Source organism: Labeo rohita, chromosome 1 (assembly GCF_022985175.1).
Source record: "Labeo rohita strain BAU-BD-2019 chromosome 1, IGBB_LRoh.1.0, whole genome shotgun sequence".
In the NCBI taxonomy this organism is placed as follows: Eukaryota; Metazoa; Chordata; class Actinopteri; order Cypriniformes; family Cyprinidae; genus Labeo; species Labeo rohita.
Genome location: NC_066869.1, coordinates 30757630 through 30784921, shown reverse-complemented (window position 1 = coordinate 30784921; position 27292 = coordinate 30757630). Strand labels below are relative to the sequence as shown.

At 35.6% G+C, this 27292-nt stretch overlaps 1 protein-coding gene and 2 long non-coding RNA genes across 3 annotated transcripts; 1 reads left to right on the top strand and 2 right to left on the bottom strand.

Moving 5' to 3' along the window:
* The first annotated feature begins 358 nt into the window (after positions 1 to 358).
* lonrf2 (LON peptidase N-terminal domain and ring finger 2) lies at positions 359 to 27292 on the top strand. The gene is made up of 12 exons (XM_051106905.1): positions 359 to 1995; positions 9619 to 9737; positions 20617 to 20739; positions 20901 to 21062; positions 21254 to 21425; positions 21565 to 21664; positions 21759 to 21873; positions 23075 to 23196; positions 23434 to 23592; positions 26112 to 26274; positions 26404 to 26553; positions 26785 to 27292. Exons 1-12 carry the CDS (start codon positions 1257 to 1259, stop codon positions 26941 to 26943), a joined length of 2283 nt encoding a protein of 760 aa, XP_050962862.1. The 5' UTR covers positions 359 to 1256; the 3' UTR covers positions 26944 to 27292.
* On the bottom strand, positions 12157 to 13089 carry LOC127163609 (uncharacterized). Its single transcript, XR_007827499.1, has 3 exons — positions 12956 to 13089; positions 12726 to 12819; positions 12157 to 12264 (listed from the first exon to the last, which is right to left on the bottom strand). It is a non-coding gene; the product is annotated as an uncharacterized LOC127163609 (long non-coding RNA).
* Positions 13492 to 14547, bottom strand: LOC127163617 (uncharacterized). Its single transcript, XR_007827509.1, has 3 exons — positions 14439 to 14547; positions 14029 to 14125; positions 13492 to 13607 (listed from the first exon to the last, which is right to left on the bottom strand). It is a non-coding gene; the product is annotated as an uncharacterized LOC127163617 (long non-coding RNA).

Genomic DNA, 27292 nt, shown 5'->3' with positions numbered 1-27292 from the left:
TATCTTTTAAACAAGGTTTAGGTCTTATTGTTACACACTGAATGTAGGCTATTAGATGGCACCTTACATAAAGTAAACAATTACATAAAACTTTGCATAAATGCTAGGTGACCACAAGCAAGTAGCAAGTGGCATTTATGAATGTCTTGTCAGTTTTTGAGTGTGTCTTTCATATGACATAGAATCAAAACATATAACATGATCATATAACATTATCTTTTTTTTTGTAATGTGAAATTATCTCCTATTTTCTACATACCTGCCCCTTTTAGGTTACACAACTGTTTTTTCATTATATAAGTGAGCTATATAACACACCAATGAGGCCTCAATCCTGACGTCACGTGCTTCTTACATGAACGAGAGCGAGGCAGACGGTATCACATTTTCCCGTGTTAGTGCGGACCGAATGGTAACGTCGCAGCTGTCTCCATTTTATTAATACAGTTGATTAATATTTACAGTTTCTACTGCCTCGTATAAGACATGGACATACTATAGAATGATCAGAACGAAAGGGACCTGAAGAAAGACCGTTTTAAAGGGTTTTCCAAGCGACAGGGTTCAGGAGGATTACGCAAAGTGCTGCTGCCGGAGACATTGAATCTTACATAAAACGAATGGGTCATCTAAACGTCGGTCATGAGTATACTTCATTCAGCACAGATCAAGAAACTCATCATCAGAACTTGTGTGGATGTGTGAAAATCAGCTCTCAACTTTTTCTTTCGTCGGTTGTTCACTTGTCAGGCTAGTGTGGAGACTCGTATGTGATTTCAAAACAAAACCCGAACGAACTCCGTCTGCTTTATTTTGAAGACATTGAAACGTTTGTCTCTCTCTCTCTCTTTTTTTTTTTTTTTTTTTTTTTACATTACCACTGTAAATGAGAATATCGCTAGGTGTGTTATGTATTGTTTTGTCAGAGGTTAGGCAGGTTTTTTTTTTTTTTTTTTTGGCTTTACCGGGAAATGAACCGTCAGTCATTTCGATGTTTTGGTGGGCCTAGCAGTGGTGAATGGGAAGTGAATAGTGTATATAAACATTTAGCCTTTGCTCTCCGTGTAATTGATTTTCGACAATATTCCGATCGTGTTGCGCTAAAGGTGGTGTTTTGTGAAGTAACTAAAAAATAGAACTATATTTTGGCTATTTGTAACCTGGCTTCCACCAAAGCTTTAAAGCAGAGCCCTATACGTTGCACTTTTGGCCGCTTTCCTAAAAATTATTTTCCTTTTAATGCGGTGTAGCAAACAATGGATGCTGGGATTCAAAACCACACCGAACATTATGTGCACGACCTCTCCAACCCTACTGCACCGGGGTTGTGTGCGGAAATGCTCGGGGTTGCGGACGAGGCTTGCCGGGCTGGAGACTTCGATCTGGCCGCAGAGATCTATACCTCTCAGCTCGCCGAGCTCGAGTACACTGACCGTGGCCTCTGCCTGCGTAAAGCTGACGCTCTAGCCCGTGGGGGACGCATAGCCGATGCGCTGGACTCGTATTGCATCGCTGCAAACCTCCAGGCACTAAGACCTGATGAACTGCAGATCTTAGTTGAAGTTATAGCGCATACGATCCGTACTAAAGAGCAGAGTGACGGTAAGACAATAAGCGTGGGCTCTACCGCTGGAAGCAGATGTTTTGAGAGTGACGAGTTAGACGAAGATCAGAACTTAGACTTGTTTTCATGCCGTCTTTGCAAGTGCTTATTGGCGGAATCGACGTCGTTGGTGTGTGGACACACTTTCTGTAAGCGCTGTCTGGAAGATGATCTGACAAAAGAGTGCCGAAGCTGCCGTTTAAAAGCCAACAAATCACCCATACAATTCACTGTGGACGGCCTCAGAGTAAATGTTATTGTCAGTGGCTTGATTGAAAAATGGTTCAATTCGGAAAGCAAAGCGAGACGGTACTGGTTGGAAGGGGAAGGGCTTTGGAAAAAACAGGACTTATCCAACGCAATTCTGAAGTTCAACACGGCGATTGAACTAGGTAAGAGACGGTTACATTCACGGCCTTTTTACCCAATTTATTGCAGTGGGTATATTATAAAGAACTGACCTACTTTCCGAGACTAATGAAATAGCCACAGGGGGCGACATTGTGCGTCTCCTTCTCAATGATGACACGGTTTTGTAATAACGTGACCAATACAATTTACATCAACCAGTTAAATTTGGCGTTTATTGGGCTGTCAGGTTGATAGAAGATATGTCGATGTTTAGTTGATCACAGCAACTAGCAAATAAACAGAAATTGTCTTTGGATTTGTTGCATGTTATTAACCCAACCCAAAACCGTCTGAACATGTAATCCTCTCTGAATGAACAGTTTATGATTAATGCTGAATTAATGCAGAACTTTAGTATAAACTTTGTAAATCAATTTATTTTGTTTAGGTGGCTGTTAGACTATTGTTTTAGGTCAGATCTGGGCTTTTCAAAAGTAGGTCACTGCATTGGACCTGTTCATTATTTGAAGTATATAGCAATATATAAAAAATATACAGTGTCTAATTTTAAAGGCTATTACATTCTAAGGAGTAAGTCAGTTTTATAATTATTTTTCTGAAGTGAGACGTCCTCTGATGTATGTGGCTAACAGATATGACCTACAAATGCACACACAGGCTCAATGAACCTACTACTGAATAGCAAAGACACTTTTAAAGAATGCAGTCTTTATCCAACAGCTTAGTCAGACATTGATAAGACTTTCCATATGTATACTATGGATATATTCTGATACATTCTGATATGTATACAGAATGTCAAATGAAATGAAGATGTCCTTGTTTAGGGGTGCCATTGCTGTTCTTTGAAATCTACCTTCCTGCAAAATTAATCGCCAACCATGAATAAACACAAACTAGTAGGTTAGGTTAGATGAAAGTGTAAAATAAATAAAAACATTGCAATTAAGTGGCTCAGTTTAGTATCCTAAAACATTTTTATTTTACAAGATAGACCAGGGGTCTTCAACCCTGCTCCTGGAGAGCTACATTTTTATAGATTTCAGCTCCAACCCTAATCAAACATACCTGAACCAGCATTGTGTTCATGGTGTTTGAGCAGGCTTGAAGCTGAATTCTGTAAGATAGTAGCCCTCCAGGAACAGGGTTAAAAATCCCTGCCATAGACAGTACCAAAATATTTGCACTTGATAAGGATGCGTTGATTCCACAGATCGTGCTTGACCTAATTTTGCCTTTTTGGACCTTGGATTCCAATTTTTTAAAAAAAGCATAAAAAAGCAGGAGCCTGAGCTTGTGTCTCATAGTGAGCATCACTGCTATATTTGTGAATTTGAGTGTTGGCAGAAATATCTTCTGGTCTGTCACATGGATGTATGTAGGCGTTTTGTGGGCTGCATGTTATATCTCACAATATGCTGCTCAGGCAGTCTGATAGTAAACACATATGTTGCCTGCTTGTCCAGTGCTGGCACACTGTCTGACACAGTCTATGACTTCAGAAACATAGTTGAGTCATATCAAATCCTGTTAATGCTGAGAAACATTTCTCTCAATTGCTTTCTCACTGCTAAACCTCCTTCTTAATACTCTGCTGACATGAGAACATTGAACTGATGGGACTCTATGTTCTTCGGTGTGTTTCTTCCTGTTAAAAAGCCAAATGGGATCGGTATAGCACATATAAAGTTATGAAATCAAAATTTATTTTTTTTTTTTAACTTTAGCAGGTGAAGATCCTTCTATACAATTTATATCAGAGTCCATTATCTTTGAAGGTAAACTTTAAAAACCTTTCATAAATTTGTTGTTGTTTATATGTAGTTTATTTATATTTTCTGTTTTTACTTTTTTCTTGCCATGAGTATGGCTGTGGTAGTGGGCATGGTGCTATATTATTAACAAACATCTTGCCTATCATTAAATGTCATCATAATTCTGAGTCTGAATCAGTGTGCTCAGATGTGAAGTGTTGCCTCAGTATCACATAAGTATGAACACAAGCATGGCAATGTTAATATGGCCTATGAAGGGGAAGTAGGTTAATTTGTGAATTAGATAGCCACGGTGCTGTAGCCCTTGGGTGATGCTCTGATTTTATGATCTGGTTCTCATGTCGTTTTGACAGTTACTGATACCCATTAAAATAACAGTTATATTTTATCCATCTTACAGAACTTTGTGAGTCACAGGTGGTGCAAAGTTTAAATTACATTGTATCTACATAAAACACATTAGGCTATTTATATTTGGTAACAGTTTATTTTACAGTGTAATTGTAGTTAATTAATTACTTACTATTTAAATGTACATGTACTTACTGTAGGGTTAGGGTTTGGTTTAGAGTGAGTGAATGTGAACTGTAAAATGGCGCTGGGCGATAATTCGATAACGATAATTTTCGTGATATAATTTTTCTCGATAAAACGATATGAAGAGTTCGATAAATGTTCAATATAATTTTTATGTGCCAAAAGCGGAACGAAATAGCGCGACTCATTTGAATCGCGCCACACGGACCGTTTATCCGCTCGGACCTAAGTTTAAACTGCCGCGCTGCAGGAGCTCACTAGACAAGGGCCGTTTCTCAATACCAAGTACGCAAAGTTCGGACTTGTGTCCTTCGTAGTTCGGACTTAGTAGTTTGACTTGGGAGTACGAACTCCCGAGGACGGGGGGACACAAGTCCTGTAATTCTGCAAATGGAACAGCAGCGTACTTGATAACGTCAGTCAGCTCGCCTTATCTACTCCGGTTATCTTCACTGTACGTATTTACAATAAGACGAAATATGATACCAACCACCTCTGCCTCTTTTCGTTTTCATTTAAACATATTAATAGCTGCAAAAATGTAGTTCAGGGAATGTACAACATTGCAGTGAAAAGAAAATATTATATCAAACAGCATTGCCTCTTTTCGGTTTCATTTAAACATATTAATAGCGACAAAAATGTGGTTCATGCAACGCGTACACGCATTACAATAAAACTAAGTGATATCAAATACCACTGCCTCTTTGTTTTCTTTAAAATATAAACCACAGCCCTCTTTTCGTACTCATTAAAAATAATAATAAAATAATAATAATAATAAAATTATATATATATATATATATATATATATATATATATATATATATATATATATTATGTATGTATGTGTGTGTGTGTGTGTGATTTAGGCAATATGTGCACTGTGTATAATACATCTTTACTCTATGTATAATAAAATTAAACATGACAAGCACAACTGCCTTTTTTGTTAAATGTCAGTTTTAATGAACGATATTAGCTATTATAAAAGTGTAAGTATAAAGTATAAGAGACGTATGTAATCGTAAATGAAGACAAAAGCAAACAATTCAGTCAAATACATGCTAAAATGTCAGCATTGAATTACGATTGATAAATAATTTAAGCATAACTTTGTCCTCAGGCAAAACAATATACCCTGGAATAAATGATAGATTCACGAGACCGAAAATTAGCTGTTAGATTTAACCACAACTAATTATACCTCTTGATTAACCACTACAGCGATGTCAGGACCAGCGGCAAACGTCAGAAGGACTAGCCATGGTGAGGCTCTCTCTGCGGGATACATGAGCACTGAGCACCCGGTGTTCACCTGGAACTCTCATCTCCGAAATCGGCGAAACAGATTTTTAAATAGGCGCGGTCTTTGTAAATAAACAGCAGATTTGAGTTTTAACAACTACATTCTCGCCTGAAATACTCTTTAAACTACATTTCATGACACAATAACAGTAATATTTTGAAAATCATGCGGGTTTTCGCCTCCGCCATTAACGCTCGCTAATTGGTGCGAAATGCATTCTGGGATACATGGCTGCCTCAAGTTCGCACAAGTCTCCTCTTGATGCATGCTTGATAAAAGGGGCGGAGCAAGAACACATCCGGGGATTTGAACTGTACTTGGCTAGATTTGAACTTGACATTGGAACAGTACTTGGGCGACGACTGATTATGTTTCACAAGAACACAAGTACAGACAAGAACGCATATTGAGAAACGGCTAAGATGCATTTATTATCTAGATGCGGCACGGACGCGCCTGGAAAAACCGAGCGGGTCTTAACCGCGTCGCTTCCGTAATGAGCGCAGCTGCCGCGCGCCTACATTTGAAATAACTAACTTGAACACGCAAAAGACGCGATATGTGAACGCCTCTGTCACGCGAGCACTAAACAGCGCTGTGAGATCCAGTGTGAAACACTTGAATTCAGCGACGAACACAATAACTATGTGATTCAAACTAGTTTAAAGCTGTGTTCAACGAGACAGTCAGAAGGCTTTTCAATCTACACATCGCCATCATTTACCATGGATTTACTGTAGTAACACTCACTGCACCATGGTATTGTGGCAGCAATGTGGGATATTCACATGTAATTTTATTACAGGAATAATGGTATATAATTATAGTATGTGTGTATTTATGATTAAGCTATAGCACGTGTGCATTTATAGTGAATGTTTTTAGACTACCGTTTTTCATACAAATAGGCTACCTATAAAACCATGTAGTTATATTTTTACCATGGTATTGAGGTAGCATTATGTGTGGTTTTAACTGTTTATCATGATTTAAAATGTATGCTTGCTACTATGGGGGACCAATGCTTAATTAAAAAAAAAAACGGTCAGAATAAATTTAACCATATAAAACTGAGGTTGCTACAATTTTTACAGATGTTACTGATTATACTGATACTGATAATGAACCAAAAAATTTCCTCTGTATCCTCAAGCTACTGTCAAATGTGCATTTCTAAGAGACAAAAAAGTTATATTATTATTATTATTATTATTATCATTATCAGACAACCCAGTTTCAGTTTCTTCATTTGAAACAATATAACTCATTAGAACATGCAGAAATTAATTTTTCTATTTAGATATTTATTTTGTTAAAGAAAATTAATGCTCTGGTTTCTACAACTTTTACTTTGGAGCAAAAATCAGACTTTAAACTTGAAAGAAATAGAGATTTGACATTTTATCGTGATAATTATCGATATCGACTGCTATGAAAAAAATTATCGTGATAATATCGTCCAGCCCTACTGTAAAGTAAAGTGTTTTTCATATTGAACAAGCAATTGCATATTAAACTGTGGTCCTGATTTGACAAGGCCTTGAGATTCCAGTTAACATTGCAGCATGAATAAATTCTGTGGCTACTGTTTTATTTATACTGTTGACTTTGTCATTACTGATAGTCATTTTTTATATGGTGATGTTGAACTCATCTTTTTATATTTGTTGATTGCCTAGTGTTTTGTGAGACTGTGGTGGATGGGGTCTGGAGCCATACATTCACACTGGTCAAGTCAAGTCACCTTTATTTATATAGCGCTCTTAACAATACATACTCTGTCAAAGCAGCTTTACAGTATTAAATAGGTGTTTTAGGAAGCCAAACAAATTAGAATATACAAATATGAATACTTTTAGTGTTGAAGTCTGTATGCAACAATATAAAATTACTGTTGCGTATTTGATTTGCCAATGAAAAAAAGATTATCTCTGCAAACTTTTCAGAATTCATTTCATATTAAAACTATATGTAAGCAAATAATAATGACATTTATTTATACTGTGTAAATTTTGGCCCTCCTTGGTACAAAATTATAATGTCATGCGTTTTGCAGGACAACATTGTTTTGGTTGTGCTTCAGCTGTGTTTCAAGACCTCAATGTGCACGAATATAACAGGACATTATATCAGAGCAGGTGGACAAATAAAGTTGTTGTGTTTTTTTTTTTTTTTTGTTGTTGTTGTTGTTGTTTTGTCATGAAGATAGCTTTGCTGGTGTTAAAATCAATCAATCAATCAATCAATCAATCAATCAATCAATCAATCTCCACTGTAGACATAAGTGTTTATACCCAAACTATAAACTTTCAGCTCAGTGCTTGTTATTTAAAAGTTTGAAAATGACAGTTTGTGGTTGAAAAGACTGTTTGTGAAGCCGTTTTATACTGTACATACATATAGGGGTGGGAATCTTCAGGCATTTCATGATCTGATTCCGATTCTGGAAGTCACGATCGGATTATAGTTAAAATGGTCGTATAAGCTGTGTTAGGAGAAGGGGGAAAAAAGACAGGCTCGGGTCGGACTCGGGCCGAGAATTCTAATAAGCTGTCAGACAAGGGTCAGGCTAGGGCCTATATATTTGAGACCCCCGCAGGGCTCTATGTGGGGAAAAAACCAAGCTCAGAATCAATTTTGAAATATTCAGAATTATTAAAGATAGAATTTTTATTTTTTTCTACCACCCCTACATGTATAGTAAATGGCAGCAGCTCTTTCTAGCAGCACGATAGCAGATTTGAATGTTGCAATGTGATGATCGGACTTTCAAAGGTTTCAGAGGAGCATGACCACCGTGTTTTGTCGCTGTCCATATTAATGAATCACACTGAAAGTGTGAGCGCTGACCCTCTCATTTTTTTAACACGGGCAGCGACAAAAGTATGCACTGCTCTTGCTCTGCTGACATAATGTGAAAGATGGGTAAAAGACACTTGAATCATAGTCATTTAGGAATAAGTTTGCATGGAGATTCAAATTGAGATTGCGTCCTTTTAATGATTAGTCTGCAGCTCTAGCCATTGTCATGTAAATGGAACAGCTAAAACGCATTAATTTATGTTTTAGTTTCTAGTTGACAACGGTGTTGTGTAAACACTCCCTAGATGTGACAATAACATGACATTGATATTGTGGTCGCAAATTAAAAATTAATTCTCACAAGTTACTTTGTTTATTCATTTTAGTTAATGCAATTCTTAATTCATGGTGGCTGGAAGCTCCCTGAATGCCTGGAACCAATCAGTACTACACCATGTTTGTTCGCCAGAAGAGAACTGGTCCCCCAACTGAGCCTGGTTTCTCCCAAGGTTTTTTTTTCTAAATTCTGTCACCTGATGGAGTCTTATTTCCTTGTTGTTGTCGTCATCTTCTGACTTGCTTAATTAGGGTCTGAAAGTCTCATAACTTTAAGAAAATGTATTGAAATGATCACACTGACACCATCGGATGGGAACAAACACTTGAATTAACTGTTGTCTACTGTGGAGCTGCATTACAGCTTTGTATACCTCTTTTTGCAGTCTGTATTGTGAAAAGCGCTATACAAATAAAGGTTTCATTACTAATTTTTGTTTTGGTAGGTAAAGTCTAGATATCTGGTTAAGTCAGAATGATTTTTTTAAAGGCTCTTTAGATCATTATAATTGTAATGAATTAAGTCATTTGCTTCATTAATTATAATCGGAGTGAATAAATATTCCTAGTTTCATTACCTCTCTTGTGTAGACATACTCATTTTATTTATGCAGACTTGTGTTGCTTTTTAGAACCAAAAAGTATAACAGTTCTGAGTTATAAAACTGCCACAACCAAAAAAGTGCTTCAGGACCTTATAGTTCCTTTAATGTTTATGCCTTGTAATGGTCTGTAAATTATTTTATGTCATTACAGTATATAGTACATAAGTCTATTAATATGTTTTAGCCACAGCAATCTACCTTACAATCTCCTTAAAAGTACCTAGTTAAATTCCTGTTCTATCTATTTCTTTGTAGTAAAACGCCTTCTCCTCTCCACAGAGCCCTGTATATGTCGTCTCCTGGCTCAGCGGGCAGAGCTGCTTATGGAAATGAAGAATTTCAGCCAAGCCATCAAGGATGCGGCCACCATGTGCCGACTTCGTCCCTTGTGGCCAAAGGTAGGAATCTGTGAAGCGACACACATGCAAAAATCATGGCTTTAAAATCCCACAAGATTTTAAAACCGTTTCACTACAAGTGCAAACATTTAGAACATTTTAAATAGAAAGAGCGTGTTCTTGTGGAACTACTAAAACCAGGGAAAAGTCATCAGTCTGTTGTTCTTAGGAAGGATATTCCATGAATTGTCCAGTGTTCATTTAACTCCACAAGTGTACATTTTACACTTCTCTAGTGTATATATAGGTCCCACCAGTCTGGTGTTTAAGTAACACTTTCAAAAGTGTTGAATATATACCCCTTGACAGAGTATCTTGTTTTACACCATAAGTGTACAATATACTCTAGTGTAGACTGTATTACTCTCTGCAACAGTGTATTATTTATTATTTTTTACACTGACAGGGTAAAGCGCCTAACACACAGGTTTTAAAAATGTACAAAAATTAATTGTGCTTTTAGTACTGGAATTAAAAACATTTGTAAATTTCATAATGTTCACCATTTTGCATTTATTTTTTATATATAATGTTATATATATATTTTGCATTTAGAAAAATAAAAAAAATATATCACACAAACCCTTCAAACCTATTTGATTTATTTTCTCAAATTCAACCACACAAACTCATGTTTTGTTTACAAACACAATTAGTACAGCGTGCATAAAAACAGTGTAACAGCATTAAAATAATAAATTTAAATTTTGACTGTATGAATTTTAACCATTTGTGCAATTTCATATTACTGAACAACATCATACACACTTAAATGTGTATTGTATTAAAATGTTAAAAGTACAAACTACAAAGGAACAGACAGATTCAATGAGCACAAAAGCACTGTGGAAAAAGCTCAAAAAAAGTGCTTTATAGTAACAGGAATATCATCTTTCAATTCTGAACAAACAAGAAGTCCTGAGCGGTATTCTGTCCCAAAACAAGAAATCCAAGAAAGTATTAACAAAACAGTCAATGTCAAGTTGCAGTTTTAAAAGAACAAATCATTTATATTTGTATGACTATGAATTTCAGTCATTTGTGCAATTTCATATTACTGAAAAACAACATACACACTTAAACATGTATTGAATTAAAATGTTAAAAAGTACAAACTACAAGGAAAAGACAAATTCAAAGACCTGAGCACAAAAGCACTCTGGAAAAAGCTCTAAAAAGTGCTTTATAGTAAAACATGTAACGGAACAATATATAGGTCATTTTGCTGAAATCCATACTTTGTTTGAAGGTCAAAAGGCTTAAAGAAATGCAAGGTTTCAACATTTAAAAGGGAAACGTTCCTGCAAAGCCTCTCTTGGACTTGAAATGAGTGAAGATGTTCAACATAATGAACTTTGAAAAGTTCGTCAAAGGCTGAGAGAGAGGACTTAGCCATGCAGGGGATGAGCCACTTATCCACAGCAATGTAGTAGTCATGGATGCTACTCTTCGAAGTGCCAACTGCCAAGATGTAGGGCTGTGTTGTCTGTGTTGATCCAAGGACTTCTTCAAAACTGCAACAGGACTGAAAACATAAAAAAACAGTCACATTTAAATTAATGTACATCTAGATGTTAACAAACATTCTAGACATGACATGCAGTTCTACATAAAATTAAGAGTAAGCATACCTTATGAAATCTTACTACGCGATCCAAAGCTTCACGAACACTGATCTTGACAAACTTCTTATTTCCACTAGAAGGTGGTGGCAGGAGATAGACCAGCAGTAACAGGGAAGACATATCACAGTCCCAGTCTAAATTCAAAAAAGAAAAAAGCAAACCATAACAAATCTATATAAGCATATATACCAATATACATAAGTTATTTTATATACACAAAAAATGATTATCATTACTCTTGATTAGCAAACATAATGAACTGTCTGTACCTTCTTGACAGGTGCTGCAGTTTTCTGCAGACTGAATCAGACAACTCAAAAGTGGTGACTGAGTGAGGTTTTTGGCTTCTTGAATTACTTTTTGCTTCAGAGTACAGTCCCACTTCTCCAGAAGCTTAGATGCAGTCTCCACTCCAAACAGTAACTCGAAGTCTTGAAGCACCTAAAGTTCTATACAGTTAAAAGCAAGAAAATAATTAGTTACATTACAGAGTGTTGCAGCTTAATAGTCCATTCAATTTTGAACAACAACAACAACAACAACAACAACCTATTGTGTGCAACACTTACAAGTCCTTTTGTGTCAAGAAACCTTGGAAATAAGGAAAGAACAGATGATGATTTTTCAGGAACTTGGATCATTTTCTGGCGATACTGGAAGGTAGATTTCATTTTTGCAGTAACTTGTTCTAGATCTGAACAATGTTTCAAAAATGAAATGGCTTCTTGACAGCGATCTCCTTCTAGCTGCTTTTCTGTTGGGGAAGACACTCTTTCGGTTCGAGGACCCCTCCTCTCACATTTATCATCAGAAGTGGTTCTGCTGCAGCGGTTGTTACGTTGAACTGTCTTCAGTCTCCAGGCTATATATCCTGAGTTACCTTCTGCATCATAGAAGTGTTCCTACAATGTAAACAATAAATGTAAAAATTACAGCACTTACATGAAAGACAGTTTTACATTAGGGCTGCACGATTAATCGCACGATGTCCTGAGGCGCGTTTAGTTAATGAAGCCGGTACGTTGATTAGTAGTAAAGCTCCATCACATGCGTTCAGCTGGAGCGGCAAGTAATACACAGAGCCGTACATCTCTGACAAGCTACGCCAAAATCGCGCTCAAAATCGAATTCGATTGCGTATTACTTGCCGCTCCAGCTGAACGCACGTGATGGAGCTTTACTACTAATCAACGTACCGGCTTCATTGACTAAACGCGCCTCACGACATCGTGCGATTAATCGAACAGCCCTATTTTACGTTGATAAATGAAATATATAAACAGACCAAAAAGTAGTGATAATTATATGGCATGCTAATAATAACAACATGCATCCCTACTAAAAAGTAAAATAGAGAACTCACACAGCCTTTTCTGGAAAAGGGATCTTTGAGAGAGGGAAACAGAGTCACAATCCCAACTGCATATTTAACTCTGATCTCCTTAGGTGGAATACTCCTAAGTAAACAAAAAAAAGCTACATTGTTCTATTTAGTCATTAAGTGTGCTTAACTGAGTAGTTAGAATGGTTATTCACACACTGTATAGTCAAATTATTTAAACAGAGGAAAGGGAACAACATCCTTTACCCTACCCATATTTATCGATCATGTCTCCAACTAATGCGTTCACAAGAATCCGTCTTGTGGAATCTGTGATTTTCCCAGTTGTTTTGTATTCCTGCAATATCTTCTCCCCAGCAGGCTTTTTTTCTAAAACACTTTTCACAAGCTTAAAAACAAACAAACAAAAAAAAAAAAATTTGTAAAATCATCTAACAAAACAACATTCACATTTTAGTAGGATTGCGACGAGCCTGCAACAAGTTCATCAGCAAGTGGCACATATATAGCAAAAGCACATATTACCTCCTTAGCTTCTTGCAAATGGTCATCAGAACAAGTTCTTTTAGGTGGGAAGAAAGGACCATCACTGTCTGATGGCTGTGTGTCTGACGATGATGCAACTGAATGAAGTGATGGTGCATCGGTCTCATTTGAAGATGGATAGCTTGTGTGTGCAGGAGAGTCTTAAAATCAAATAGAAATTTAGAACAAAAGCATATATACACATTTACATACATATACATCTTTTCATACCTGTTACAGCCACAGCATCAATTACCATCCAAAGAGTGTCAGGCTTCTGCTCAATAATGTCAGCAAAAACATCTTCATCTACTTCTGTTCCAGTCTCGTCAGCCAAAAAAACCTTATGATCTGTGGAGATGTCAAACTTCTGCTTGACTGGAAAGACAAAATGGAAATTACGGAACAGAAATAGGTGAACAGGAAAAAAGATTTAAATAAAAGATCTCATCCATCATCCAAAAATCATACATTCTTAACCATTTCCCTCAAATTCACTGATTTTGATTTGGAAGTTGACAATTTACAGCAATTGACAAAAAATCCCATAATCTGATCTGGGGAAGTTTCCTTTTTAGTAACCTAACCTATCCACGTATAAGAGGTGAAAAAGAAATAATTAATATAGAATAAAAAAGCAATGTTTCTGCTTTAACATTATAATTGTTATTTCATTTTATATTTACAAAAGAAAATATCCTTGAGCATCCAAGTGAGGGAAAGACTTGTTATTAACAATGGAATGCATATAAACCATATTACAATTATTAGCCAGATATCACCATTGAGGAGCACTTACCATCCTTGATTACAGAATCATAAGACGATCCAGTAAGCTTTATGTACTTTTTGTGATGTTGGTACTGCACTTTTAACAGCATAATGTTGATGTTTTGCTTCAAAAAAAAAAAAAAAAAAAAAAAAAAAAAAAAACATGTTTAAAAAAGCATTCCTACATTAAAATAGGCATATAAATAAAAAAAAAAAAAAGGTGTGGAACGCTGTCTTTGTATCAGAAATTAACTAATGCTTAGGGGTGTAACGGTACACAAAATTTATGGTTCGTTTTGTACCCATTTTAAAACGTAAAATTGATTGTCTTTTAAAATTTAAATTAGTAAAAATCAACAGTTCACATATATTCAATATGAAACAATATAAATCATCATTTTATTTATCAAAACAAACAATCAGAAGTGTAAGTCTTACCTGTGGCTTTATCTTGCATTGATTTGCGAAAAGACCATAACTGTGTCCTTCAAGCGCGCTGTTTCAAACGACCAACAACATGACGACTGCAATGTCCCGTATGTAAAATAAGCACCGAACCAGTGTAGATCTTCGCGCCAAAGTTTCTACGCAAATTGAAATTATTCGATTAAAAAATAGTCTACGGCCATATATGAAATTCAGTTTTCACTAACAATTAACAGTTACAAAATGTACAAAATAAAAAATGAAGAATGTTTTAAACAGCTTTAACATCAGGCACCCTGCTTCAGAAATAAGGTTAGGTAACGCTATCCTATATTATAACCTTTTAACAACTTTACTTTTACACACTAACCACATATACTCAAGTAAACGAATGTTCTACATTATTTTTCAGTAGAATTTGCAACACCTTAGAAATATTTCACGTTTTAAAATGGCGGCGACAATACACTATATTGATTAAACTCCTTTCTAAAATAGATTGGCCGTCATTCAATTGATTAAAACAAACAATCAGAATTGTAAGTCTTACCTGTGGTTTTATCTAGTCTTGAAAAGAGAAAAGACCATAACTGCGGGCTTCAAGCGCGCTTCACCTTCCTTTCAAATGACCAACATGACGACTGCAATGTCCCGTATGTAAAATAAACACCGAGCCAGTGTGGATGTTCGCGCCAAAGTTTCTACGCAAATTGAAATTATTCGATTAAAAAACAGCCTACGGCCATATATGAAATTCAGTTTTCACTAACAATTAACAGTTACAAAACGTACAAAATAACTTACTAAAATGCAGAATGTTTTAAACAGCTTTAACATTCAGGCACCCTGATTCAGAAATAGGTATCCTCTATAATAACTTTTTAACAACTTTACTTTTACACACTAACCACATATAACTTACTCAAACTATAAAAATAGATTGGCCGTCATTTAAAACAAACATAATCAGGATTGTAAGCCTTACCTGTGGTTTTATCTTGTATTGAACAGAGAAAAGACCATAACTGTGTGCTTCAAGCGCGGTTCTCCTTTCTTTCAAACGACCAACATGACGACGGAAATGTCCCGTATGTAAAATAAGCACCGAACCAGTGTAGATGTTCGCGCCCAAAATTCCTATAAAATTGAATTAATCCGATCAAAAAATAAAGCCGTATAGTTACAATAAATAACGCAGTTCTAATGTTTCGAAATGTCCGATTTCACTAAAACTAATGTTACAAGATAGGCCTATAGCTGCCAGTGACTCACTAAAGCTAGTTTACGTTGCGTCTCATGGAAATAAAACATATTAAAATGAACTCTGCGTATCAATTAAATGTATGTAGTTGTATTAAAACAACATGTTAAAAGTGAATATTCTTAATCTTACCTTTGTGTTTTGTTTTCAATCGCAAGACTCTACCGAAAGAGACGCCGTTATTTTCACAGTCAAATGCGGACTGCATTGCCTCAATTGCTTCAAGTTCCCGTATGTACAATTAACACTGGACAGGTGTTTGGAAGCGCAACACCAAAATATTACACCACTTGGGGGCATCATTTCACACTAGCTGGTGTTTATTACAGTAAATGTACACTTTTATTTTAACACTTCAACACCATAAGGCCTTACACTGAAATTTTAACACCACCGAATTTGCTGTGTACATCAGAGATTATATAGTTTGAGAAACTGACCTAGCTGGCAGTTTTATTAATCGCCTTAAAATAGCACTTTTATCTGCTTTCTTCAACAGAAGACCCTGGGGTAGAAGCAGTTGATTAATTGAATTGGGAAAATAAATATAGATTTATAGTGTAATGATTACAACAGATGGATAAATCTAACTTTTAGGTGTTGAGCTTTCATAAGAACAGCACAATCATAAGATTTGTGAGAATCCTGTGGTTCTCTCTTATGTGGCTTGCTTGTTTTGGTTTGGAGACCAGCTGAAAGGTGCATCGCATCATCTTATGTGCTGGCAAAACTTTGTTTGCTGATCAGTATGGCATATTGTGTTTTTTTTTTTTTTTTTTTTTTTTTTTTTATCCTTTTGGTATAATTGGTTTTAATCTTGGTGTAAATGGGCAATTTTGATTTGTTTTTTTTTTATTTGTTTGGTGTGAAAATGTATTTATGTTGTAGTGATATCATAAATGGTGATGATGGTAGTAATATCACAATTAGGAACCGGGTTGCGCTTTTCCACCTAAAAATATCCTGGGCCTATACCCTGTGATGACACCCTGAGAGCAACTGGAGAGCAGACAACTCTTTAAGCTTTTGAATTGCTCTTGCAGTACTTTGATGTCATACAACGATCGGTTTGTGCCGATGCATCTCAAACAAGCATATTTTTAAAAGCCTTTGGAGTTCAGGTAAATTAACATAATTAACATGACAATTAAATGTCAGTTCAGAAATGATCAGCAGAAGAGATCAATCCTTCTGCAAGAGATAACAAGCAACCCACTTATAATAAATGCTGTACACTGCGTAAGGCCACTGGACAGAGCATCCTGTTGTTGCACATACAATTTTAATGTTTAGAAGAGTGCTAAAAATACAAAAACCATTAGAAATTCATAGCAGATTTCAGCATCACACACCATGATATGGGTTAAAATGAGAGGTGAAAAAGCCAATTTCTCTCCAAAACGGTGCCAGTTTTAGCATTTTGTGATAAAGAAATGAGAATCACTAAACATGATGATTTGTTACAATTTAAAAAGAAATGCATATTGTTCTAGAAGTATGGCATCATGTCCTACCTTTTACACATTTACTCAAATTGTTATGCTGATAATAAAATTTGCAAGGAAAAAAATTGCATTAAATAAGGAGAACAGATTGCAGTATACATCAATAAGGTGCATATTGGCCCTCAGTTTCAGCACATTATTTCCAAGCATTTTAGTGTTCCCAACAAACTTTTTCACAGCACACATCGCATACTCAAACTCATCAGGAGCGAACAAGCTGCCGACTTCTCCAAGTGACTGTTGCCGAATACATGCGAGGGAGAGACACTTTATTGCAGATTGCACGTCTGAGAGAGAAATTCACTTCGAGAACAAAATTTACAGATAATTTACTCACCCCCTTGTCATACAAGATGTTCGTGTCTTTTTTTTTTTTTTTCAGCGATAAGAAATTGTTTCTTGAGGGGAAAAAAATGTAGGAATTATCTCCATATAATGGACTTCAATGGTGCCCCATGTGTGAACTTCCAAAATGCAGTTTAAATGCAGCTTCAAATGGCTCTAAACGATCCCAGCTGAGGAAGAAGGGTCTTATCTAGAAAACTAAACAAATTAACAATTTTCAAAACAGAATCGTTTTTTTCCTGGTTCAATACGGAAAATATAGTTGGGGTATGTCAAAAAACTCTTGTTTGCTTCCCCAACTTTAAAATCATCCTAAATCACTGCAGAAGTACCGACCCAGTGTTTAAAAAGTAACCATGCAAAAAAGATCAAACGTCCTTTACAAAAAAAGGTAAAACGACGATGTAGGACCATTTTTGAAGTTGAAGAAGATAGTTTTTCGCCGTACCCTAACTGTATTGACCTGGATTACACAGACTGCGTATCGCAGAGACGCGACAAGACGAGCATTTGAGGTTAAAAAGTATATAAAATTTCAATTTGTTTTGAAAATGACCGGTCATTTTGCTAGATAAAACCCTTCTTCCTCAGCTGGATGACAAGGGGGTGAGTAAATTATCTGTAAATTTTTGTTCTGAAAGTAAACTTCTCCTTTAAGTAAATGTGAGTAGGAATTAACTGGATTATGAATGTGGCATTGTCTTGTATTGTGTTGTATTGTAATGTATAGCTACTGGATGTTTAAATTTTCTTCTGGGATTAATAAGGTATTCATTATCATCATCTGGGGATTTCTTTCCACGAATTTAACAATATTCCATGAGTTATTCCACATGGAATCTCCTGTTTATTTTTTTAAACAGTATCACTTAATGACTAGCCCTGTGTTTCCCAAACGTGGGAAACACTTAATAAGTGCTTAGTAAGGCAACACAAAAACGCTTAAGGCAACTCAATGCATTAAAGGAGAAGTCCACTTCCAGAACAAAAAATTACAGATAATGTACTCGCCCTCTTGTCCTCCAAGATGTTCATGTCTTTCTTTCTTCAGTTGTAAAGAAATTGTTTTTTTAGGAAAACATTTCAGCATTTTTCTCCATATGGTGGACTTCTATGGTGCCCTGAGTTTGAACTTCCAAAATGCAGTTTAAATGTGGCTTCAAACAATCCCAAATGCGATTGTAAACGGTCCCAGCCGAGGAAGAAGGGTTTAGCGAAATGATCGGTTATTTTCATAAAAATACAATGTATATACTTTTTAATGTCAAACGCTTGTCTTGTCTTACTCTGCCAGAACTGTTTATTTCTGGTTCAATACAGTTAGGGTATGTAAAACTCCCATCTCATGTTCTCCCTCAACTTCAAAATCATCCTATATCGCTGTTTTCCCTTTTTTTTAAGGTAAGGGTGTTTGATCTTCTTTGCATGATCACTTTGCAAAGACTGGGTCAGTACTTCTGTAGCGACATAGGATGATTTTGAAATCATTTTTTAAGTTGAGGGAGAAAATATGATTGGAGTTTTTTGACATAACCTGTTTTAAACCAGAATACACAGAGTTTAGGCAGAGCAAGACAAGATTCAAGGATGATTCAAGGGTATGTAAACTTCTGAACAGGTTTTTTTTTTTTTTTTTTTTTTTTTTTTTTTTTGTCTTATGGAGTGTATAGTACTAAATTTAAAAAAAAAAAAAAACATGCAATTTTAATGATCCCTCTTATTTTGTTAAAATTATGTGATACTGATTTGATGAACAGTTTAATAAACAAGAAGTTAATATTAATTGACTGACTTTGTAGACACAAGTGTTTTTCTTTTTTTTTTTTTTAAGTTTGAAACAAAGTGAAACTGTTTTGCATCTCTGAGCAACACAGGACAGTGTTCAGTGAGTCAATCAGTCAGCCATTTGAGAACAGGTTGAATGAATGACTGATGCAGTGATTTGCTGCCACCTATTGGCAATATGAGGTTTATATTTAAATATTTTCCCATTTTTCCCTAAAGACATTTCAAATATCCTTATTAAACATTTTTTTTATTATTTATTTATTTATTTTTTATTTTTTTCCCCTCAATATCAAAACCTTTATGCATTTGAAACTGCAGGTTAACTGTGTACCTGTGCCCTGTATTAAACAGTCTGTGTAAATGCATCTAAATGTCACTTCAGGTGCAGATTCTGTGCCACTCTGCATTGAAAACACAAATTTTTGATACTGATTTCATTTGATTGGTAACGGCCCCATGGTGTCTTACTATTTGAATTTATTGATTAAATTAAAGAATTTGACAAAGATAGTCATGCATTATTTAGATTAGAAAAATTGCCTTATAAAAGTAAAAATGCCCATAAAAGGTAAAAATCAATTTCAACTTTTTTTTTTTTTTTTGGTCATTATTGCACACCCCTAATATATGTATCATTTTTAGTTTTCCTTTTGGGGCTAGAAAGAAAATTGTAAAGAGTGAGTTTTTACCGGTAATTAATTAACGCAATCTTTTTATACGTGCATTCAGCCACATCTACATTTACATTAGACTTTATATTGCAGCATTATGTTTTGCTGAGTTGTGCATGCACCGCTGTGTTTTATATGAACCCCTAGACTGGTCATCCCTATATCAAGGGCGCTCTTAGCCAAACTACCTTCTTATATTTATAATCTTTTAACCTATTATTTAGATAGTTATTGTACTAGATCTAAATCTCAAATTTAACTATATATTCAGAATTTGGTAAATCTGTTTTCTCTTTTTATGCTCCTTAGGTTTAGAATGAATTGCGGAATTCAAACTGGATGTACTTCCACCCTTGAATACCTTTAAATGTCTTTTGCAAACTGTTTTACTAGAGACTAGTAATCGTATCTCTTGACTTCTTTATTTAGTGACCGTATATAAGTATTTGTAATGTTGTTTTATGATTTGTGTTATGTAAAACTTTGAGATAATTAAAATCTCTTTTACCAGAAAGATCTGGTCAAGACAGCAGCACAGTGAGACTCCTGGCTAAATAAAAGATAAAATAATAATAAACGATAGCTGGGGTTTTTTATCTACCTTTATTTTTTCTTTCCAGGCTCACTACATTAAGGCTGCAGCATTTAGGAGCGCTGGCCGTAATGAAGAAGCTCTACAAGAGTATTTCTACTGTTTGGCTCTGAAATCTGATTGGATCACTGTAAAACTGGAGGCCCAAAAGGTACATTATTTCATTATTTGTGAATATCTGCCTTTGTGTGGTAAATGTAATGGTTTCTCTGATTTTGATGTTAATTTGATGTTAAAGCTTAAACCCTTAGTTTCTTTAATTTATGAAGTGGTCAGTGTTACTTTTGTAAAACTTTTTCTGTTTATCTGCAGATCCTGAGTCACATGTTCTCTTCGGTCTTTGTGAATGATGATCTGGCCACATCCATGCAGCCCCTTCCAGCTGGACCCTCCTCTCGTATCAAACCTTCGTCCCTCCTCAGCTCTCTTCACTCCTCTCTTCCTAGAGATGGAGCCAAAGCAGGCTGCTCCAAGGTTACTTTGCTCAGATACAACAGATTCAAACAATTGCACAGATTTGCAACAATAAAGATATTGTCACACTGAATATTGAAAAGACTAATTTTGCTTTGCAAAGCAATTTTAGATTCATAGCATGGGATCAAAGCACCATCAAATCTAAAACTGTTTTTGTGTGTGTGTGTGTGTGTGTGTGTGTGTGCTAGGAACCAACACTCAGTTGCAGCAAGTTCAACGATGGGAACTCTTCTATTTTACAAAGATCTGAAAACATAAACTCTGTTGGCCTCTCTTCACTTTTTGTTCAACCAGTCCTAAAAAGGAAATGGACAGAAGATGCTAAGGCCTTTGAGCCACCCAGTAAACAGCTTAAAGAAGGTATGAATAAAATTTGTCCATTTTGGAAAAATAGATAATTACTTACAACTAATATTGTAAAGGAATAATTATTGCATTTATCTATGATCTCTGGCTGGTTGTACGAACTTTTTTTCCCTCTCGGTCTCTTTGTTTCTAGATAAGGCATCTTCGTGTAAAACTCTCCCTACTTCTGGGGAGAGGCAAGTTCCATCACAGCTTTTGGACAGTGCAGACTTTGAATGTTCTCTCTGCATGAGGTAGTAATAAATTCTCTCTTCGGGAAAAAAAAAAAAAAAAAAAACACTTTACTTTATAGGCATCTAAATCCCCCTAACTAATGTAATATTTCAGACTGTTTTATGAGCCTGTCACCACACCCTGTGGACACACGTTCTGCCTCAAGTGTTTGGAGCGCTGCTTGGACCACAACCCAAACTGTCCCCTGTGCAAGGAGAACCTTTCTGAGGTAAATTTAAATACTACTTAAACAGTCTGTAACCTTGAAGACCAACAGCAGGCCTGTATGTTCTTGTCTTTAGGATTTGTGGTGGTTACCTAATATCATAATGGAAAGAAATATAAAAATTAAAAAAAGGACTGGCATTTAGGTATATTTACACAGTTCGGCAATTACAATTGCATAAGTAATACTATGAGATTAATGGGTTTTAAATGGGCATTAATGTTTTTTTAAACTGAGTATTGAAATATGATTTTCTTTTTAATGACATTATACTTTAAATATGAAGCTAAAACCACTCATAGCAAGTCAGTGTCTTAAAGAAGTAATTCAGTGAGTCATTCTGTCACATTGATTAATTCAACTGGTTGATTCGTTCAGAAATGAAGCAAGTGACTGACTTTATGAATTTGTTACTAAATTAGTAGCTTACTCGATTCATTCAGTAATAAAATAGTGCTGTGTGTTGCTTGGAGATGCATAACAGTTCTGCTGTGGCTTTGTTTGGAACTATTTTCATTGACGAAATTAAGCAAAAATAGGTTATATTGACAATATTGTGTCTAAAATGTAAACACGATATTAGCTTCTTGTTTAATTAATTGTATAAAAGGCAATATCACATTTACAATTGAGCAGATGCTCAGGAAAAAACAGCCCTCTTGTGATATTACTGAGCTCTGTATCATATGATGAAAATATAAAACAAAACCCCATACACTGCATTTTTTGCTCTCACATCTTGAATCTTGAATCTTGAATATCTTGTTTGGGGCAACTGCCTGTCCAGACATGGTGAATTGACATTTGATGTGGGATTTTTTATATTTTATATTTTTTTTAAAGATGCTGATTCTCGTTTAGTACAGAGTGCTGACAGTGATATGGAATAGACTATACAAACAATAAAACCCCAAAAAAGAGCTAATTTTGAGTACTAACATGAAATTTATCACACACCTGTGAATAATGTTGTTTTAACATGCAGTAATGTTACTATACAGCCCCGACCTCTATGCATAATATGTTCTCCTGAAAGAAATGTATGCATAAATGTATCATTTAACATTTTGCAGTTTATAAGAAAACTAGCAAAGCAGTTTAATTAGTTGTTAGTCATTAAGGAGATGCTTTCTTTTCCAAAGTGCACATACTTTATTTATTTATTTATTTATTTATTTATTTATTTATTTTTTCTCCCCTGCAGTATCTGGCCACTAGAGCGTACAACAAAACTCTTCTAATAGAAGAATTATTGCAGCGCTACTTTTGTGAAGAGCTAGCAGAAAGGCGAAAAGTACATGAAGAAGAGATGAAGGAATTGTCAAAGTAAGTTGGCTTTGGATATAATGGTTTTCCTAACACTTTTCTGGTCTTTGCTGTGCCATGTCTACACACACATAGGTTTTGACTACTTTTCAAAGGTGTCTTTGTTATACCCTGAACAGTTAATGATTTATTTGTCATCTGTATAATAATTGTTCCCCATTGGTTGTCAGGACATTAATATTTTTCGTGTCTTGTTCATGTGTATATATTGCATTTTATATATTCTTCTTGTTTCAGCTTGAACCAGGAAGTGCCCATCTTTGTTTGCACTATGGCATTTCCTACCATTCCCTGCCCACTGCATGTTTTTGAGCCTCGATACAGGCTTATGATTCGCAGATCTATGGAAACGGGAACCAAACAGTTTGGCATGTGCATTGCTGATGAACTAAAAGGGTAAGAGGCCTTGAATTAATTAAAAGTGTGGGTCTATAGGGAAATCTGTTTAATATTGCATTTCAAAAGGTAAATACATAAAGTAACTGGTAAGAGTTTGTCTGTCTCTTTTTTTTTTTTTTTTTTTTTTCTCCCCCATCCAGTTTCACTACCACAGTGGAGTTTTGAGGCGGTACTCTCAAAACTTTTTTCAAATTTGTGTTTGATCACTTCAGTGTCACAAAACCCCCTATTTTTAGCGCTGGTTTGTTCTCACAACAGTTTTGAGGTGTGGTAAAGCTGTCAAGTGGAAGGGGAAAAAAAAGAAAGAAAACTGTGCAACAACTGCTTCTGATCCAGTTACATTTCGCTCGCATTAAAAGCATCAAAAATTCCCACAGTTGTACTCTCTAGTTTACTACTGCCCACTACAAAATGAACAGATATGACATGATTTTGAAAGCTTACAGTACATTTCACACATCTCATCTTGTGATTTGCTATAATTTAAAGCACAAATACATGCATACTGAAAATATAGATTTATGCACTCTTGTGTTTTGGGCATCAGCAGATTTGAATTTTGTTGTAAAATGCAGTATTTTATTAACAGATTGGCATATCGTTACACAACTCTGTTTGAAGGTACTAAAAACGTTTCAGGAAAGCACATACTTTATCAAACTCCTCCTTGAGCAAATTTGACTTGGATCATCTTGATATCCTGTCGGCATAAAGTTATGGATTTCAAGTTGATAGACTAAACTGTTTTTGTTCGCTGCAACAACAGATTTGTTGGCATGATTCCCAAATGGATCTGAGGATGTATTTCTGCAATGTTTTGCCATAGTGACACACAATTATGATTTTTCAACTATTTTGCCTAAAATCATCTACAGTGTTAAAATTACTTTTTATTATTATTATCATTATTTTCGTTATAGTTTGAGTGTTTGGCCCCGATAATTGCTCCTTGCATTTCTTGTGTTCAGTTGCTTGGTGACATGGCTATAATGCCTCCTGATGGTACTTTGTCTGTGGCAGAACCTTGCAGACACCCCACTCATACAGTAACAATGTCATGCTTACAGCACAAAAAATACTCACAGGAGTTTACAGAAACACTGAAGTAAAAATTTCAAAGTGATGACAATTTTAGCTTTTGCGTTTCATAGTTGCACACTAAAGTCTATATCCAAAGAAGTGAATCACTCGCTCTCTCGCTTATTAGCGGATTAAAGGGATAGTTTTACTCACCCACCCTGTATGCTGTATTGACCACCTAACAGCTTAGGAACACAAAAGGAGAAATAAAATTTTAAAAATCACTTTTTTGCACTTCATATAATATCAACAAATGGTGACCACCTTCAAGCTTTAAAAAATTCTAAATTCTCAAAATAATCACAGCTGAATCAATCATTCATCCATTTTTCAAACCACTGGTCTAATGTGGTACAGCGTTATATCATATAGGTACACATTTAGTTCAAATTAATTATTAAATAATTTAAGTGAGTTTTACACATGCTAGTTTTGAGCTGGAGCACCCAATTTGATAAGTTACAATTTTTCCGTACCGAACCGTGACTTTAAAACTTAGGTACATACCAAACCGTCACTTTTGTGTACTGTTACACCCCTACAAGCCAAAATATAGGGTTTAGAAAAAAACAAAAAATTTTCCGGACAAGTCTTGTATGTACGAGTATGTATTTAAATGAAGCATATATGTATTTCAATAATTAAATTGCAGCCTTTGCAATTGATGTTTGCAGTAAGCCATATTGCAATATTGAATTTATTATAATATATTGTGCAGCCTGGCATCATAGCCAAACAGATGAGATTAGATGATCAAATGATCACTGCCAAAGGTGCTTCAACTAAATGCATAAAGGCCCCAATATACTTAAAGTGAAATCAAAGTCTTTGATGTGAAAATCTTTTTAGGTAAACCTAACTTCACCAATTTAATCAAAAGGTGCTAAAAGGCACAAAAATTCCTGAAAAGACTACAAAAAAATAATAATCCTTTGAATCCTTCCCCAAACCTTATTGTAACCCCTAAAGCTCATTGTAAGTGACACTTCCTGAATGATCATGACATACAATGTCACGTCCATGCCTCCATCAAACATGCAGCTCAAATCTGAGCTACATCAGTCAACATATGCGTAAATTAAAACGAGCATTGTTTCCTTTTTTTTTTTTTTGGTGAAACCCTCAAATAGTCTAAACCATTCAATATGATAAATCCATCTGCATTTTATCATCCTTAATGTCTTGGCATTATGTTGACTTATGGTGATTGCATTAATCTTCTGAGAGGAGTATGTAAAAGTTCAGAGTAGCCGACTTTCTGTTGAGCAGAGCATATGACATGCAGTACGAAAATTGTTCAGCTCGATGAGATCTAAGTGTGTACTGCGTTTAGTGCATATACTTTCACTACTTTGGGCCCCAATTAGAAAGAAGTGTTAATGAAGTGCATAATATCTTGACATGGAGTTAAATAGCTGAGGTGTGTGATTTAACAGGTTTGCCGACCACGGCTGTATGCTGGAGGTGAGGGATGTCAAGTTTTTTCCTGATGGACGCTCTGTGGTGGACACCATAGGGATTGCTCGTTTCAAAGTGCTCAGTCATGGGCAGAGAGATGGATACCACACAGCCAAGATTGAATATTTGGAGGATAAGAAGGTATAGATATATTTTTCTACTTTCAATAAGTGCAAAGTCCAAATCCAAAAATGTAATTGTGTGTGTGTGTGTGAGAGAGACAAAATCACCAGTCTTCCACACTGACCATAAATGTGCATGTGTGTTCAGGTTGAAGGAGAGGAGTTGACAGAGCTTCTGAAGTTGCATGACTCTGTGTATGATCAGGCCTTGGGCTGGTTCACCTCCCTGAAAGACGATATGAAGAACCAAATCATCAGCCACTTTGGGCAGCTGCCTGTCAAAGACTCTGACCCACAGGTGAATGTTTTGAACAAATCATTCTCACATTTGTTCTAAATCATCGTTCATAGTAATCTTACCTCAAACCTTTCTGCTGCATATCACACCAGTATTTAATTTTTACATTTTTTTTTTTTTTTATTATTGTAGTTGCCTTAAGCAAGGTTAATGTTGTCATTATTAAAATGGTATGCTAATGTTTGATTTGTGTTCTGTTTTTTTTTTTTTTTTTTTCTTCTTCTTCCTCAGGGTAATCCCAATGGTCCTGCATGGTGTTGGTGGCTGTTGGCTGTGTTGCCACTGGAAAACAAAGCCCAGCTGACCATCCTCACCATGAATGCTCTTAAGGATCGACTGATTGCCATTCGCAGGGTCCTCATTTTTGTAACTCGCAAGCGCCCTCGATGATAAATGAGGTCTTGGTAAACATGATTATTAAAATTAACCTATAGCTTGGGAATGCTGATTCAGGCTGGGGTTACTGAGGTTTCTTCCAGCGGCCATCTTGGTCCGTCATTGCAGCACGCAACCCTCACCAGTTCAATAAAAAATTGCATCTAAATATGTTCATTTAGGTTCATCAGTTAGCATTGGTGAGTTAAGTTGTAGTCATGCTATGAGAGAGATCATCACTAATGGCCTACATTAGGAAGTTCTCATTTAGTTCAGTAAAAAAGGTGCAGTAAAACAGTTTACCAGTTTTAACAGTAGCAACAAACGTTAAAACAGTGGGAACTGTGTTTTTTTTTTTTTTTAA

Excerpts from the sequence above, each read along its gene's own strand:
- lonrf2 (XM_051106905.1), top strand. The coding sequence starts at position 1,257 with ATGGATGCTGGGATTCAAAACCACACCGAACATTATGTGCACGACCTC. Across the intron at positions 1,996-9,618 it reads CAACACGGCGATTGAACTAG|AGCCCTGTATATGTCGTCTC; the intron begins GTAAGAGACGGT and ends TCCTCTCCACAG. Across the intron at positions 26,275-26,403 it reads AATATTTGGAGGATAAGAAG|GTTGAAGGAGAGGAGTTGAC; the intron begins GTATAGATATAT and ends ATGTGTGTTCAG.